Genomic DNA, 17,283 nt, shown 5'->3' with positions numbered 1-17,283 from the left:
CAAACGAATACGTTTCGCTTTTGACGTACTGTGTTACTTTGTTAAATTAATTTGTATAATGTTGTAAAAACAAAAAATCGCATCACGAATAATTTGCGCAAAACAATATGTATTATATATTGAAGTTCTAAAGTCTCGTTAAAACAGAACGGAAGAAACGCAATGTGGAAATCTATTTGATGTCGAAAACAGGAAATCGATCTACTCTAAAGTCTCTCGGTTTTTAATTCCGATGGATTTTTTAATTTATGTAACCCTCCGCGAACGTAAAGTCTATTTAAATCCGCGCGAACCGACTGCGAAGTTTAAGCTCTTTCATAACTTTGTCCGGAAAGTTCGCCGACTCTCATTCGCTCATCTTACTCTATCCGCGATTCATCCCCCGCGGAAAGGTGGTGCCGCTCCATCTCTCGTTTTCACCTTCGTAGATCGCGCCACGTGCCACTTAGCGCCGTCGTAAAGAGGTAAGGGGACTTCTTGGCGAAGTCAATTGCTTCTTAGCGAAGTTCTAACGCTTTGCTTTCCGTGTCACACTAACGAAGCGTAGAGTGACAAGTGCGAGCGTAAACAGGAATCGGACTGGCTTGCAATTCGCACTCTTCTTTAATGAAACTCGTAAAATGTAGCCACAAAATTCGCGCAACAAGGAGAGATGCAGAAAGATAAAAAGGGAGACAGAGAAAGAAAGAGAGAGAGAGAGAGAGAGAGAGAGAGAGAGAGAGAGAGAAACAGAGAGACAGAGAGAAGAGGTGTAAAGACTAGTCTTCTGTTATAGCGTAACACTTCGAGAGATGTTAGAAAAGTTTCTTACAGAATTCTGAGTAAGATGGCTGTATTTTTCTAACCTGATATACTTTTCTTCCCTCTGTATATAAACAACATGATGTGTATGATATGTATCGATATACATGTATCGATATAGGTACATACGTGATATGTACGTGACACGATATCACCATTTGCGAAAGCGAATCAACGTAGCGCTGTATATCTGTGTAAATATACATCTAATTGGAGAAGCATTTGCAATTGCGTTTGTATGTTTGAGTGCGCGCATATATGTGTGTGTGTGTGTGTGTGTGTGTGTACGTGCGTGCGTTTTTGTGTTAGCGAGTGTGTGAGGAGAAGGTGTGTGTGTGTGTGCGCGCGCGAGTGTGTGTGCGAGCTCGCGGAAATTGCGATAAAGTTTCTGATGATTCTCAATAGAGTCCGAATTACAGAAACTTTTTGTTTGTGCAAAGCGATCATAATGGCACGTTGTTTTTCGAAGGTGAAAGAAGTGTTGGACTGCTATATAATGTTAAAGAGGAATATATATATATATATATATATATATATCTATATATATATATTATGTGACACGTAACGTGCGCACGTGTTATGCTGATGTGTGATATTGGATGCTGTTTTTTCCTATGGATTTCTTATTTATTATCACCAATGGTCTATACAGGGCATAGGTTTAAGAAAAGAATCTTTAATTTGCTGAGATTATAAATTGCGATCAAAGAGATACATAAAAGAAACGCTGTATGTACCGAAGGCAATACCTACACATACTTAAGTATGCGAAAAAAAAAAACAAAAATACGCAAGACACATTCACACGCCACATGAACATACACACACAGAAAGAAAACACTTGTTAAAAGTAATAAAATTATAGTATAAATGAGAAATGATGTTGTTTTAAAATATATTTTTCCTTCTGATTTTATTTACATCCCGAGTAACAGTAACGAAGAGAAAAGATGCAGTTATATTTTCAGTAACAGAATGAACATTTTTACTGATTTAATTTTGCGTTTCGTGCATGTACTTGACTTATAAATAAGCGCGCGTTTCTGTAGTACATATCGCTTATTAATAAATAATATATAAAACGACGTTGTGTGCGCTAATAAATTTGCTCTCGGAGCAAATGTTGCAATCCCGCACTTGAGAAAGCTGCACTTTGTATAATCACGAAAAAGTTTCAATTTGATTACAATAATGAAAAATACGAAAGCCCGGTTCAGATTCAATTTGCAATTAAATCGCTCATGCTATCTCCATAAAACGCACGAATGAAGTAATCTAACGTAAGCCGACGGTAGATTATTCACTTCACCGCGCGGAGAAATTCTAGCAGGAAGGAAAACGAGATAAACCTATATTATTCTTGCCAGACCGTAATTAAGTGTGAACTTACGACGATTTTCAGTCAGTCAGTTCGCAACAAAAAGCAAATGAAAATGTGTGAATAAACGCGCGGGTAAATTCTTTAATCTAAATTACAAATTGTATAAACTTGTGAAGCAGACGATACACGACAATCATCTCGCGTAATAGCTTGAGAATATTCGAGAAGTTTTATTTATAAATCAACAAAGTGTGAAATATAATAACGTAAGATTTAAAAAACGTTTCATTATTAAACGCAGATATTCAAAAATATAAATTGCTATAATCTCACTTGTGTATATATTTTCACAAAAAAAAATAAATAAATAAAATTCGATTATCGGATAATCTCCGCCATTGAGGTTTTTGCCAAAATATAACAGCTTCAGTTCATCGTACACGTGTGACATTGGTTCGGGTCAATGCAATCTGCAGTGACAACGGTCACGGCCAACTACTACGGCCGTTAGCAAAATTCAATCTGCAGCGAAGTCGTTCGGTGCCAACTTTTACGAACGTTTGAGAAAGAAAGTATATTTTAGGACTTCGACTCGTTTTATAGTTGTGTGTGAGCACTGTGGCTCTTGACCATGAAACAAAAGAGTGAGTAAACCGAAGAAGATGGGTATGTAAAGAATGGAATAAAAGCGTATAAAGTGTCTTTACAGAATGCCAGGAGAATTTTAAAAACGCAAAAATGAAGTACTTCACAGAAAATGTAACAAAAGAATTGACTTGCACGAATGTATATATATATATATATATATATAATGTACATTTTAGATACTCTAGATAAATAAAATATATAACAAATTATATGTCAAACTTAATAACTTAAAAGTAAAAACAACTAATTGTATCATGGATAATTTTAATTGCAAAAACAACGTAAAACATTTTCACAAACAGTAGAACCGCATCCTTTGGTATTCTGTTCAATTTAGCCGGACGCGCGCGATGATTGCAGATAAATATTATAGATGATATCTAATCTGAAAAGAATAAAATTTTATACATATATAAGTCGCAAAATTGCGAAGGGTATCCACACAATGGATGCAAAACAAACCCAAGTAAGTATATTTTGATCTTATATTACACCGCAAATTTTGCACGTACAATTTAGCACGTTGTTACTTGCCATTGTATTACAATCTAATTCAAGTTTTAGATCAGTTTTACATTACTTATAATTTTATTATGCTCACGTGCATATATGTCAACATATAACTGAATTTCTGCAATTAAATTTAATTAGGCTTTGATCAAATAATGTATATATGTACATATAAACTAAATTTTGATATATAGAATATTGCATTTATTGTGTAACTCGACACGGCCCGCAAATGCTCATACATCGGCGAGTTGAAACGTATTTATGCGCGTATATCCTATTTTATGCGATTCCAATTAATTTAATTATAATTTCTCTTCAAGCACTTCTCTTCAATATACACAAAGATATATATCTGCATATATAAATAAATCACGAGCTCGCTTAATGTTCCGTAAACGCGTTCAGAATTTGTTCCGTCCGGTCTCGTTTCGTCTTTAATCTGTCGCGATTAATCATATTTACCGACTGCGCGAAAATAATTGCTGACGTGCGCGCGCGCATTCTCACAAAACAAGCAACGTTACGCGATTCTTCCTCACTTCTCGGCAAAGAGAAATAGAAACTTCTTCGGGTAATTAATGTAAATAAGAAACTCTCAAGGCGGATGAGACGCCTCGTTTCTTCTTGCCTACCTACGTTTTCCTTCTACCTTACGGTTAAGAGAATCCAACACCTGTGGCACTCGGAATGGTACAACGATCGTATTCTTGCAGTAAATTTTTGAAGGATTTACGAGCGACGTTACGTCCGCAAACGAAAAATACGCGAGAGAGAGAGACATTTTATTTTTGTGCACGATGGAAAACTTTCGTTCTTGAACGACACGCGTTTCAACACTTGTCAGTTGAGAAATATGACGGGATCATCTTTTCACAAACTAACGATAATCCGCGAATAAAAATAAAAGAAGATAGATTTGAAAGTTTGTATATTTTTTCACAATTTAATATTTTTCGCATCACTTTAATATTTTGCAGGGCACTTTATACGAAGCAATCACTCATTTTAACGTACTTAACAATGCAACAAATTGATTTTGCACTTCTCTTCTAACCGAATGGCCGTAGTTTACGATTGCTAACAAAATTGTCGGGCGCCAACATGTATGATTAACAACATTAGAGTTTATTAATTAATATCTCGCGAGTACACGTTACATATTCATAAGCTTTTGCCGGCGAACTTCCAACGTTCGATGGCATTTACCGAAGTAAATGAACACACTTCCAAATGGTAATTAGAATTTTACTATTACATTTGCGTATATACATACATTTACCGATGCACGTACATACATACAGAGCGGAATAATAAAATTTTTATTGCACCTACTAACAAACAATTAGCAATTTAAAAATACATTTTTTCATTGCACGTTTTTATTAAAAATTACTCATCGAGTTGTTAAGAAATGTTAAAAGTATTTGACAAATAATTCAGATAAAATTATTTTTGTTCATAATAACATACGCATGTGTGTGTGTATATATATATATTTTTTCTATTTTTGTCTGCAATTATTATTAATTAAAATTTACCACGGAATATTAAATTAATTAATTATTTCAATTTGCAATTCTATCAAAATGTTTTCTAAACTGTTTTTGTTTTGTTTTTTTTTACAACAGTTATTGCTTCATTCGAGCGATTATAATACAATGCTCATTCAATTACGAATGACGTTTAACTCGCGAAAGTTGAATTAAATTCGATCTGTTAAAAGGAATAATAAATTTATCAAGTTGCCCGCTGCGCACGGAAAAACGAGAATATGAATGTGCTAAAATTAATGACAAACCTCGAAGCGACGCGAGATATAATTTCGTTCTTTTAATATTCGCTCCTTACTCCCGCGTATTTTATCTGCGCGAATAACGCGAAAATATATATCCGTTTCATAGACTGCTTAATTTACTCATGGAAATATAAAGTAGTTTGCTCGATATATAGCTTCAAGCGGAGGTGTAAGATAAAACTAAATAAATTTTATGAAATCATAAAATAGCAAAGAGTGACATATGGGGGAATAAGATGAGAACGCACAGGTCAATACGGGGTAAAAGGAGAGGAAACGAAAGGAGAGAAGCTGGTCGTAACCGGCAGACACGAAGCTAATAAAAGCGTCCAAAGTAATATTACGTGTCGTTATTAAGGAAGCGTTTCCGAGCGACATGAGTACCGGGCGAAGCGAAACTCGCAATCACGCCTTGAGAACTCACTTTTGCAAATGCGGGTTCGTGCGCTTGCGTCGGTAATTTTGGCGGAGTTAAGCCCGTTTCCGCCATCCCAAGCTCCATCGGCCTCATGGCAGCAGGATTACTCGCATGTAACGTGTAATTTATCCCACCAAAACCGCCTAGCTGCAGCTGCAAACCTGCAAAGTACGATAATTGCGTTAGGTCCGCCGGCTGCGCGCGAAAGAGTTGTTGAACAAACGAACCCTCAAGCGTAATCAGCCGATTGATTGCCGGAAAAGGTTCGCACTATGAGACGAATAATTAAAAAAACGTATATATATATATCGACACGGTTTTAAATTGAGAGAAAAAAATACTCCTTCGGAGTAAAGTGAAATCTGATAATCTCTGACAAATTGTTTTTGCAATACAAAATCGATGACACTAAATCGTGCGTGTGTTTGCAACTTGAGGTAAAAATTTAATATAATTCAGTTTTTTCAACGCTTTTTCTCTTATCGTATACACAAACTGTTCAAATTAAATTTAATAATTTGTATTTACATAAAAAATTTCAACGATAAATTTTCGTCAGAATTCAAATGCGCGTCATGTTGTTACTTCGCTTTCAATGAACTCGCGAGCGTACAGAAAAGCTTTGTTATGTTAATTATAACTCTGTAACAACAAATCGAAGATGTAAAACTTTATGTAGCATGTGGTTAAGATACCTGCGGGATACCAGAGATTTCTTGCCTCTTGAGTTTGCTGTAATTGTTCCGCGCGATGTAAACTTTGCCCAAGGCTCAAAGTTGGTATGCTCGCAGGCATGCCCGGCGTCATGCTACCAGGTATGCTCGTTGATATGCTTCCAGTTATGCTTCCAGATATACTATTAGATATACTCGGAGTCAGACTGTTTGGTATGCTCTCCATGAAATCTGAATGTAGATTCAGGCCTGAGAAGTGAAGCAAATCGTTTTATTTTTCGTTAATATTTAGAACATTTCTGTAAGTCGCTACTTCAACCGAAGTAATTCTGTGATGTAATTCTGAATTACAGAAGAAAACTTTTGTAAGATAATGTTTTTTACAGAGAGAATTTCTACATCTATTATGTAGACGTTTGTGTTTTTTTTTTAAATGAGAAATAACATTTATAAGATTTGATTTTTTACAATTTTTTTACTTGTTACTTAACGAAATATAATAATAAACTATAATGAACCGTGTTGTGTCACACCTATCGGTAAATTGTTACTTGTGTCGAACGTCATTACGGATTTTGCTGGCAGCATCGTGGAAACGTCAGCTTTAGTTTCCATCGGCCACGAAATGGTCGAGATGGGTGCGACAGATAGACTTGGTACAATGAGATTCGTCTTTCCGTTTAGAGACAGCGGAACATAACCGGACGACGCTTCCGGCTGTGGGAATTGTTGCAAAGACCAGTCTTGTTTAAGTCCCTCGGGCAGCGCGTAGTTTGTCAAGGAGTTCTGAGCGCTCTTCAATCCGTTCTTGTACTCTTCAGACAGAATGTAGTTCAGCATGGAACTTTGAATATCAGTCGTTATGCTGTTCTTTGACGCTTTCGGCATTAAGTTGCTCTTTAATTCACTTTTAGCGGGAAGAGATGTCAAGACAGCTCCGTATTCAGTGGCGTGGAAATAAGTCGGTCCGATGGTGCTAAATCAAAACCCAGATTCACGAGTTATTGTGTTCTTGTTTTGTTACTACAAATCACATTTCTCTTTTTTTTTTTTAATTACAAAATTCTGAAATCGTAAAACTAATAATGATTAAAACATCGATTTAATGCAAAAAAAAATATAATTTTGATAGAAGACACAGCGATGTAGCTGCTTTCAAATCTCGCCGCAGTAGTATTTAAATTTGACTTGTTTGGCAATTGAGTTGAACTTTACGAGTTTATACAGTGTAGTTACAACGTTGTAACCAACCGGACAAGTAATAAAGCTCGGGGCAGCCATTACGTACTTTCCGGTGAACGCTATTGGTGTTGCCGTAGTCGTGACAGGCGAGCTGGGCTTGGTTGTTAAACTCGTTAAGATATGACCTACAATCGAGGATTGGTTTGCGCTAACTGAGATTGATGGAACAGTTGTTATAGCGCCATTAGATATAGTTGGTGAGCTGTCAACCGGCTAAAAGTAATAAACAAACTTTTATTACCTCATTGGCTGTTCAACTTCAATGTGCAATATATAAATTTCAATAAATTTTTATTTATCGCACAAAATTGCTCTTTTCCACATGTAATTTTGCACTATCTTCTGTAATTTACAATGTAATAATATTTTACATTTGCGTTCACAGTTATTATAAATTAAGATGTACATACAATAAATTTATCTACTTAACAGCGCGGGTTTTATTTTCCTGTTATCTATTCTGAAATCCCTACATTAATCTTTTCATGTAAATTGCACAATCGTTCAATCGTCTGCCAAATGTTACAGTTACCAGATTTACGTCTGTGCTTAACAACACATGTTAGTTTTTAATAGTCCTGCTCACCGCATTACATTTGCCGCTCGATTTCGACGATCCCGACGTCAACATCGGACCGAGTTTCATCTTGAAAGCTTCTAACGAATCAACTTCGTCGACGTTAGAAAGAAACAAGTGTTCGGAAGACGAAAGCATCGGCATGGATGACATTTCGTGTTCATGGCTACCTGCCGTAGTTGAAAAAACGAAAAAAAGCAATCTAAATGCACAATTGCTACAACTGCTTACATAGTTTGATGCAAAAAAATCAAACTTAAATCTGAAAAAGAAAAAGCTAAATATAGTCAGTACAATATTCATAAATCTTACCGTATTTTGTCCAAGATTCTCCGCGAGACATTAGATCCTTGTGTCGTCCGTACGAATCAATCGGTTCGTTGTTGTCTCGATAGACCGTGTTAAAAATAGACGGAACTTCGGCAGAAGCTACTTGCTTCCGAAACAATGCTTGTTTAGTCGGAAGCGATTGCTCGTGAAGCCAATTTTTAAATACCGCTTCGGCGTTTACGTTCGTAAACTGCTGCTCTTTGAGCGGCATTCGATACGTCGACGCTTGTTCCTCGAAGATTTCGTCCGACGCGAGCGACGTGCCTCGTCCTCCTACAAAAAAATCGTCTTGGACGATTGCTCGTTGTCCACGTGCATCCTGATTTCTCGATAACGTGTCTCTGAACAACGGTTGACCGAACGTCGTCGCCCTGACGGCATTTTGTTTGAATGGCTGATGACGAAGAATTGGAAATTCGAACGGATAGACCGTTCGATCTCTCAAAGGTACGTCTTGAAGAGTCTGCTGGCTGATAGTCTGATCTACCGCTGGCGAATGCGACGGAATTTGCTGACCGATCATCTCGTCGACGAATGGCGGACCGAGAAGGAAATTCCGTGGACGAAGTTTGCGATAAGACGTGACGTCTGTGGTGAAAGAAACCGCGCCATTTCTGCTTACGTATGCTTCAACAATCACTGCCGTTACCGCAACGAGAATCTGAGGAAAGACGTTTATGACACTCACAGTTAGAAATGTCTCGATTATGTAACTCGATGATTTTTTTTTATCAGTAAAACTCACCAAGACTCGCATGTCGATTGATTCATGTGTGTATCGCACGAACTGTGTATATTTTTATTATTATTTTTAAGAGTGCAAATATTTAATATAAAAGAGATTCTATGTGTGTGTGTCGCAAGTCTTGTCAGCGACCGATGTCAAACTTAATGACTATAGCGCAAGCATGTGAGTGATCGACGATCTTATATAGGATTGATGATCTCTTTCTTCCAGTTCTTCGCCCTTCCACTTCTTAGTACAAGACTGGTCTGGCAAGATGCACTCTCGACGTCTTTCTCTTTCATTGATTCAAGTTATACTATGACTTTTTTTTTTTTCACAGAAGTATCGAAAGAAAGACATTCCGATTATGAATGCACTTTGTAATCGTTACTTATTTCTTATATTTTATAGTTATTTAAAACTATATTGAATCTCTCTCGATAAATGAAAGATAGTGAAATATCTTTGCAAGAAATTTCTTCGTCCCCGTGTGCGTCGGAAAGAGAAGCGAAAAGAACAGCGCGGAAAGAAGGAGAATTGTGCTCGCCACGGCGCGTCTTAAATGCAGATGCACGAAGAAGAAACCGGAGCCTTCTTGAAGGGAAAATTGCTTGCAATGGAGACGGCCAATTGCAGAGGTTGCCCTTTATGCACAGATGAATGAATTACAGAACGAAGAATATAATTTCAAAGGAACTCGTTTTCCGCCAGCTCTCTTTCGGCTTTCACCAAGGAGACAAATCGGGATTGAAGAGAACGCGGGAGGGGAAAGGAAAACAGAAAAGAGTGTACGAAACTCTACGAGAAAAGACAAAAGGGAGAGGAAAATAGTCGCGGGGCGGCGCAAGTGTATCTTCCAAATAAACGCGCCGCGCGAAACGCTCATCTGCATTTCAACGATCGCGCAAACTTTACATTTCGTGCCTTATAGACGCGGATTGCTGCTTTCTTCGCGGGTAAGCCGGCAAAAGGCAATAATCACCGAGCTAGAAAAACGGGATTAGCTTCTGCTTTTTCCATCACGCTCCGTGAATCGCGTTTGCTTTCGTCGCGTCGAAAAGATTCAGACTTATCTGAATAACCGCTCTCACCGAAATAACCCGATTCTAATTCGAAGTTATCCGCTTCTCATTAAAAAAAAAAAAAAAAAAAAAAGAAAAAAAAAGCTCCTCGTCTTTTTCTCTCTCTCGGAGAAATAAGGAAAAGCAATCTTCATTATTCCGAGAAAAATAAAGGGAAACAATAAACAACTACCGAGAGAGGTGTAATAAATGACAATAGACTGTTTGAACGTCGGAGTTTGGAAGAAGCTTATTCCGATGTTCTTTTATTTATTTTTTTATTTTTTTTTACTCGGAAGGAGAAATTATTGTCGGGAATACTTTTTAAGTGACCAAGTTATCGAACTTTTTTAATGGAGCATTTGTTTTATTTAAAAGACGCCGTTTTGTAATTTCGTTCGTATACAAACTCGGAAATTTAAGCCGGCAGTATAATTTTCATTACTTCCTCACTGTTGTTTCTTTAAAACTCGAAACGCGCAAAATCCCTTTAGCTATCTCTTTGCTACGCGAAAACTTTAAAGACAAGCATAATTCACGCGTTCATGAGAACGCCGCTGCTCGGGGACACTAAAATGTTACCGCGTTTATCGAAGGTCGACTGGGTTTAAGAGTGTACTATGAAAAATGTTTGCTTTCAAGCTGGTCGCTTCGAATCGTAAAGGTGAATAGCGGGACACGTGATATCCATGCATACATACATACATACATATGAGCTTCTTCTTTTATGAGAAGAAACTTGGAAAATCCGCATTACCAAGCTTTCACAAATTTTTTTAATACTAATATTAAATAATATATATATATATATATATATATATATATACATATATCTTGCGTATTTTTTCATTATATATTCCTTCTTTTAATTCCAAGTTATCAAAGTACTTCTTATTAAAAAAAGCTTATTGTTTCTTTTCTCGGCGAAACAAAGAAAAACAATTTTCATTGCTCCGAGAAATAAGGAGGGACAATAAATAACTACCGAGATGTAATAAGATGATGTAATAGAGCGTTTGAACGTCGGACTTACGATGAAACTTATTCTGATGTCGTTTTCTATCTTTTATGAAAATTTTGCACAAGTTTGATGATAAAATTATATAATGTAATAAAAGTTCACATTATAAAACACTGTTGTAATAATAGGTACTAAACATTTTGCGCGTCAAAACTTATAATGCGATTGCACTACGTCGTTTCGGGAAATTTGGAAAGGAAATTTATACTGTGCGATGCAACATAGTTTTGTGAGAAGTATCGGATTTTTTCTGAACATTCGATTATATTACATATAACTGTCGAAGTGGAACGATGGATATATTGCTATCACAACTAAGTTAATATTCGCTGTGAAAAAGCTATGTATTCAATTTAACAAAACATCGTGCAAAATTTACGTAGAATAGAAGCGAAACATGTTTCGAGATAGAAACGTCAAATGGTTACAAAATATTGAAAACATGCGCAAATGCAGATTTTAATAAACAAAAAAAAATAGATAAATCGTAATTACTTAACAGAGAGCAAACTTGCAACTCTTGTTTGTTACTTTTATCTCATTTTCTTTTTTAATAATTACAAATAGTTGTTAATTATATATCAATGTATTTCATAAAGTGTGCACGTTCTGGCAGATGTTGCGGCGGGTTTTTATGTATATCTATCAATCTGAAATTCTCAACACAATAGATTACCATGAAAGCTTTCCAACAAATTGAAATTGCGGTTTTGAACATCGTTTAAATCAGTTACGAGATAATACACAAATGCATGTAACATAAAATGCGTGTAAAAATAAGTGTGTTTGTGACGTAATTATTGTTTTATTGATACAATTCAAAATGCATAGGTTTAAGAAAAACTATTATGTAAATTTTCTTATAATGAATTACTCAAGAAAAGAGATATTCTTATAAACTTACGTTTGTGTACGAATGCAACGCAATGTTACAGTACAGTTATGTACATTACAATACATATATGTTTGTACTTTGACATATGGTAATAAATTTGACATTGCAGTTTGTAAATAAATGCATTTTGATATGTATTCAGATAGAACACCATATATTTGCTTATACGCAATTTGTTTGGAATGTGCAGAATATTGATGTAACGCATCGTTGGTGCGCCAGATGTAGTATACTTGTGCGTATATGTACTATACTATATCGAGTTTAAGTCATCGTAAAAAAAAAAAAGAATTAAAATTTTGTCAGTGTAATATTCCATTTTTTAGAAGTTTTAGAAATATAAATATATGTATATGTGTATAAATTTTACAAGAAATATTAAATATCGCTTCTAATTACGTATTAAAATAACTTTAGTAACACATGGTTTTATTTCATGCAAAGAGAATATAATTCATATGTGTGTAAATAAATTGATATCAGATCTCTTCTTAATAACAATATTAAAATATACATTGTTACACGATGTTTTATTGAACTGCGCTTTTGTAATTATAATCTCTATTTTGTCCAAATTATTAATGTTCAAAACTCCATGCACGTACTTACCAAGTATTTATTAAACGTTGATGTGCAATTTATTAAACGTTGATGTTTGATTTATTTGCCAATATATTCGTTAGCGTAAAATTTAATTTAGTTTTACGATGTCAAAAATCCGAATTAAATCACACTTGGCGAAAAATCAAAATGAATTAACAATAATTACCTTGCTCCCAGAGTCAAAATTTATCTTACCGTATTAAGCACACAAAAAAATTCTTTAACAATTATTTATTATAACGTAAATCTCGTATATTACATTAAATTACAAAATATTTTGACTTATAAATAATTATATTATATAATTACAATTATAATAATTATAACTTACGTGCTTTATTTTATTTTTATAAAAAGAAACGAAATGTTATATAAGAGTCTACTTTACATAAAATTCTGTTATATCGGAAAATATCTTATATGTAAAAATATAAAAAGTAAGAAAAATAGAGAGTGTGTGTGTGTGTGTGTGCGCGCGCGCGCATACGTATTTTATAATACGACCTAATTTTACACTACTGTGTGTACGAACAATGCTGGAATTCCGAAGTAATGCAATGCGAGAGAAAAATAGATCACTAATACAGCTCGATGATTAATACCCGGAGCTTGACATTCTCTAACAAGCGCATTGGATACTGTAAAAAACGCAACCGATCCCGTCGAGCACACTTTCACACCAAATAAGCTCGCGCAAGCGACACGCTAGAAATTGCAAATTTTACCGTCGATCTGTGCTTACGTGGCGCGACAATAGTGATTTACGAAGGATTTAATTGAAACGTTTTGGCCGCTGCCGAAATTGCTCGGCGGCTGCGACATTGTCCACACCGCGTGTCGCCACGTTCCAGGATGCAGAGAGAACCCGTTGTAACTTCTAATTAATACTGCAGAATCACGCGGACCGCATGGTGTCTATCGTCGTCACATGTGTATAAACGAGTTTGCGAACACACAATCGCGCAACTTAACATATCCCGTCTTGGAAAGTTGTTTGGTCATCGGCGATCCTGAACTTGCCCAACGAGAATCTTGCCAAATGAGTTCGCCATCGTTACTTTTCCATCCGGTTTATCTCGATTTTTCTGCCAGCTTCGTTTTTTTTTTTTTTTTATCGATGTACAATTAACATTAACCTTAATTTTATCCAGGTGCACGTATATATACTTTTTTAAAGATATTTTATTGCACGATCAACTTTTAAAGATATTTTATTGCACGATCAACTTTTAAAGATATTTTATTGCACAAAGCAACAATTTTTTTCTCGTCCGATTGTGCAATATATCTACAGGTAAATCGTCGGAATATCGGCGATTGGTCCACTATAAAGTCAAGTATTGAAAACGAAAAAATATTGACCGCGACATATTAATGGGCCCGTTCGTGCTGCACCGAAACATCAAGGTAATGAATTACGGCGGCGCGGATTTGTGGCGAGAAAACGTCACTGGCGCGAATTGTTTTTTTCCTCTTGCGCAACGAAAAAACACACGAATGCACTGCCGAATCGGTCGCGGAAATATTTTTGTTTCGGTCGATTTAAAAAAGAATTGAAGAGATTTTTGGTAGATAGTAAAGTATTATTATACGTATATATTTTTGATAAAACGATGGAAGAACAATTGTTATATATCACAGAACTGTAAAATTTATTTGTAAATTTTATTCGATCGACGATACAAAAATTCAAGATGATTACAACCGGGACACTATGTCCATACTTCGAGAATCAACAATCAACAAAGTAATGGGGACGATGCGATCGCTGAGCAGAGTAATAACAAAAACGAAACGTTTCTCTGCAAATTAATATGCAATGCGTATGAAAGCGTAGCCACGAAAAGAAAAACACGTAATCAAAATCACGAAAACGATAGAACACTCTGGAACGCGCGCGTTTCCATGCAAATATGCTCGTTGTGTCATTTTAATGCCACGCGCCGAAATACAAAAAATTCAAAAAAAAAGTTGAACGACGACTCATCGCCCGCACGAATTCATTACACAAATCATGTCCGAAACAAACATGAGTTTTACAAATGCATAAGAGAGATTACATACCGGGGCTTTCTCTTTTATCTCCGGTGGAGAAATTTGTTTGTGATACGAGCTTTGCCGCTAATATGAAGTTCTTAATTTCTCCCTTTTGCGTTATAAAATTGGTGTTCTGTGTTAGTAGTAACAAGATACGATTTCCAAATCACGATAACGACCGAGCCGTCAAACTTTTATTCTTTGTCAGGTTAAACTATCGCGTTCGAATTCCTCATTGAGCGCGAGAGATATTCTTACACGCGAAAAAATGCGGATAGATACGCGGCTATAAATACATTGCGCTTCGCGAGATGCTAAGGCTTGTTATCCGGCGAACGTGAGACATATGACTGTACTCTCCCGGAGTAGCGCCATAAAACCAACAACGTTTCATGCACGATAATGGTTAATGTAATGCTTGTATACGACGTACGCAACGATGCTTAGCAGCGCAAGTGTATCACTTGGGTCGGAACTTTTAGTTTTGATAGCCTTTTTTGATAGCGGGACTGTACGATATACGCGTATGAAGAAACTGCGTGCGAATATAACGTGTTACCATTAAATTATATGTCTCTCTTGTAAGAAGATCGATATGTTACATATTGTAAAATGTAGATGTGCAATTTTAGTGTTTATATGCGCGCAAACTGAATTTCAGTCTTTATTTGTATGATAATGTCTTTCTTCTCTCATCCATTATAATTTAGTAATAACACGTGTTTGTGTCTATTTGCATGAAAATTATTAATATGGATATTCGAGCGTTTTCAATAAATGCAAAGCAGTAAAAAATGGTCGTATATCATGCACGTGTAAGATTGGAAATAAAAATCGTTTTATTTTTCGTTTCTTAGTCCTATATTAAAAAAGGCATGACTGTGTAATTTATATTATATATAACATTAAATAATACATATTATACATATAATTTATTATATATTTATAATATTATACTTTATATTGTATTATATGTATTATATACATACTACAGTAATGTCACTGACCTCCGCCGCGCGGCCTTGACGGGGCACTGACCGCGGGCGCGCGGCCTTGGTGGGGGCGGGGTCACTGGCCTCGGCCGCGCGGCCTTGGTGGGAGGGAGTCACTGACCGCAGTCGCGCGACCGCGGCGGGGTCACTGACCGCAGTCGCGCGACCGCGGCGAGGTCAATGACCCCGGTCGCGCGACTGCAGTGAAGTCACTGACTTCGGCCGCGCGACCGCGGCGGTGTTACTGACTTTGGTCACGTGATTACGGTATATATATATATATATATATATATACATATATGCGTATGTGTGTGTATTATATATAGATATAGAATATTACATATAATATATATAATATTCTCTTTTTTACCCTTTTCCCTGTCACAAGACTTTAGTCACGTGTTGTTTTTCCACTTCTCTCTCTCACTATTTTTTGAGTTTGATTTTCATGCGTTATTTCTGACATTTCTCACATGTGTATTATATGGTTTATAAGACGTATATACTATCTGTCAACTCGGTGACAGGTTGTGTTCACTGACAACACGTTAAATAAAAATAACAATAGCGTGCACGTAGCGCGCGCCTGTGTTGTGCTAGTGTTAAAAAAAAAATGACTTTAATGAAAGCGTTGTACTTATTCTTTTCAGTCTCGCGGCTAAATTCGCACGTCTCTAATCTCAAACGTTGTCTCTGCGCGATCTATTCTCACGCAGACGACTGCGTCAAAAGTCAACAAATTCTTCAATGTACAATTCAAATGTTCGACACAACTTCCGCTGTGTCGAAATTGCAGTTACAATATATATCTCGATGAACCGATCTTTTCCTACGTAATGCATAGCGTAAAGAAAGAAAGACAAATGTATATTCACACATTTAAGAACGCAAATGAAAACGGAGCATTTGAATTTTCGTAGTTTTACTTTTGTTAGCCGATGAGTGCGTCTATAGCTCGCTCAGATACGAAAAATGTAATAACGGCTGCGGTAGCTGCATACTATTGCATTTTTCGAAGGCCAACGAGAAAACAAACACATGTAACCCGCGCGTATTCTTTACTATTTGCTTTTTGATGCGAATAAACTCGAGAAACCAAGGGCTCTTTGCGATGTTTCATGCATTTATGACGTTCGAATCCTGGACGATTTAGCATGTAAGGTACGCGGATCACTGGGTGAAAATTTCCCTTTCTTCTATATATGTATATATATACATATATATATATATAAAAGGCTCATTCAGAAAGCATTCGCTTATACAGCGAGACACAATGCAATTCAGCAGGCCGAGCGTGTTTCTGACTGCGCGTATATGCGCGGATTTAAATTCTATCCATAAACACGTTCCGATATAACCGCTCGAATGCAATTTTTACATTGAGATTTCTCTTTATCATTTGCGTGCTATTTTTCCTCGGCGGAATATTTGTGTTGTAGAGCAAAACAAAATAGCAATTAAACGAAATAAAATGATAGAGAGAAGAAAATAGAGAAAAATATAGAATATACTATTTTAAAGTGTATACAATTATTTTACGTTGTATACAAGTTGCTGTTATAATTTAAAAATAATAAATAAATACAAATTACATGAAAAAATCAGAACACGCTATATTACCGACCAAT

At 36.0% G+C, this 17,283-nt stretch overlaps 1 protein-coding gene across 2 annotated transcripts; it reads right to left on the bottom strand.

Annotated features, from left to right (window-relative positions):
- Positions 1-3,039: 3,039 nt before the first annotated feature.
- Positions 3,040-9,233, bottom strand: LOC109854206. Of its 2 annotated transcripts, XM_020427081.1 has the most exons (8): positions 9,065-9,233; positions 8,302-8,980; positions 7,999-8,159; positions 7,459-7,625; positions 6,704-7,146; positions 6,192-6,419; positions 5,503-5,657; positions 3,040-3,155 (listed from the first exon to the last, which is right to left on the bottom strand). In XM_020427081.1, exons 1-8 carry the CDS (start codon positions 9,074-9,076, stop codon positions 3,138-3,140), a joined length of 1,863 nt encoding a protein of 620 aa, XP_020282670.1. In that variant the 5' UTR covers positions 9,077-9,233; the 3' UTR covers positions 3,040-3,137. The 2 variants fall into 2 exon arrangements, with proteins under 2 accessions (XP_020282670.1, XP_020282669.1); XM_020427080.1 differs by lacking the exon at positions 3,040-3,155 and having other exon boundaries at positions 4,883-5,657.
- Between the last annotated feature and the right edge of the window lie 8,050 nt (positions 9,234-17,283).

The sequence above is a fragment of the Pseudomyrmex gracilis genome, unplaced genomic scaffold, assembly GCF_002006095.1.
Source record: "Pseudomyrmex gracilis isolate BER0280 unplaced genomic scaffold, ASM200609v1 scaffold_61, whole genome shotgun sequence".
NCBI classification, from domain to species: domain Eukaryota; kingdom Metazoa; phylum Arthropoda; class Insecta; order Hymenoptera; family Formicidae; genus Pseudomyrmex; species Pseudomyrmex gracilis.
Note: the sequence above shows the minus strand (reverse complement) of the source record. Positions and strands in the feature narration are given on the sequence as shown.

Bases quoted from the DNA above. Each gene is read 5' to 3' on its own strand.
- LOC109854206 (XM_020427080.1), bottom strand. The intron at 8,160-8,301 runs GTAAGATTTATG...CAACTACGGCAG, and splicing joins AGAATCTTGGACAAAATACG to GTAGCCATGAACACGAAATG. The intron at 5,658-6,191 runs GTATCTTAACCA...CGTACTTTGCAG, and splicing joins AAATCTCTGGTATCCCGCAG to GTTTGCAGCTGCAGCTAGGC.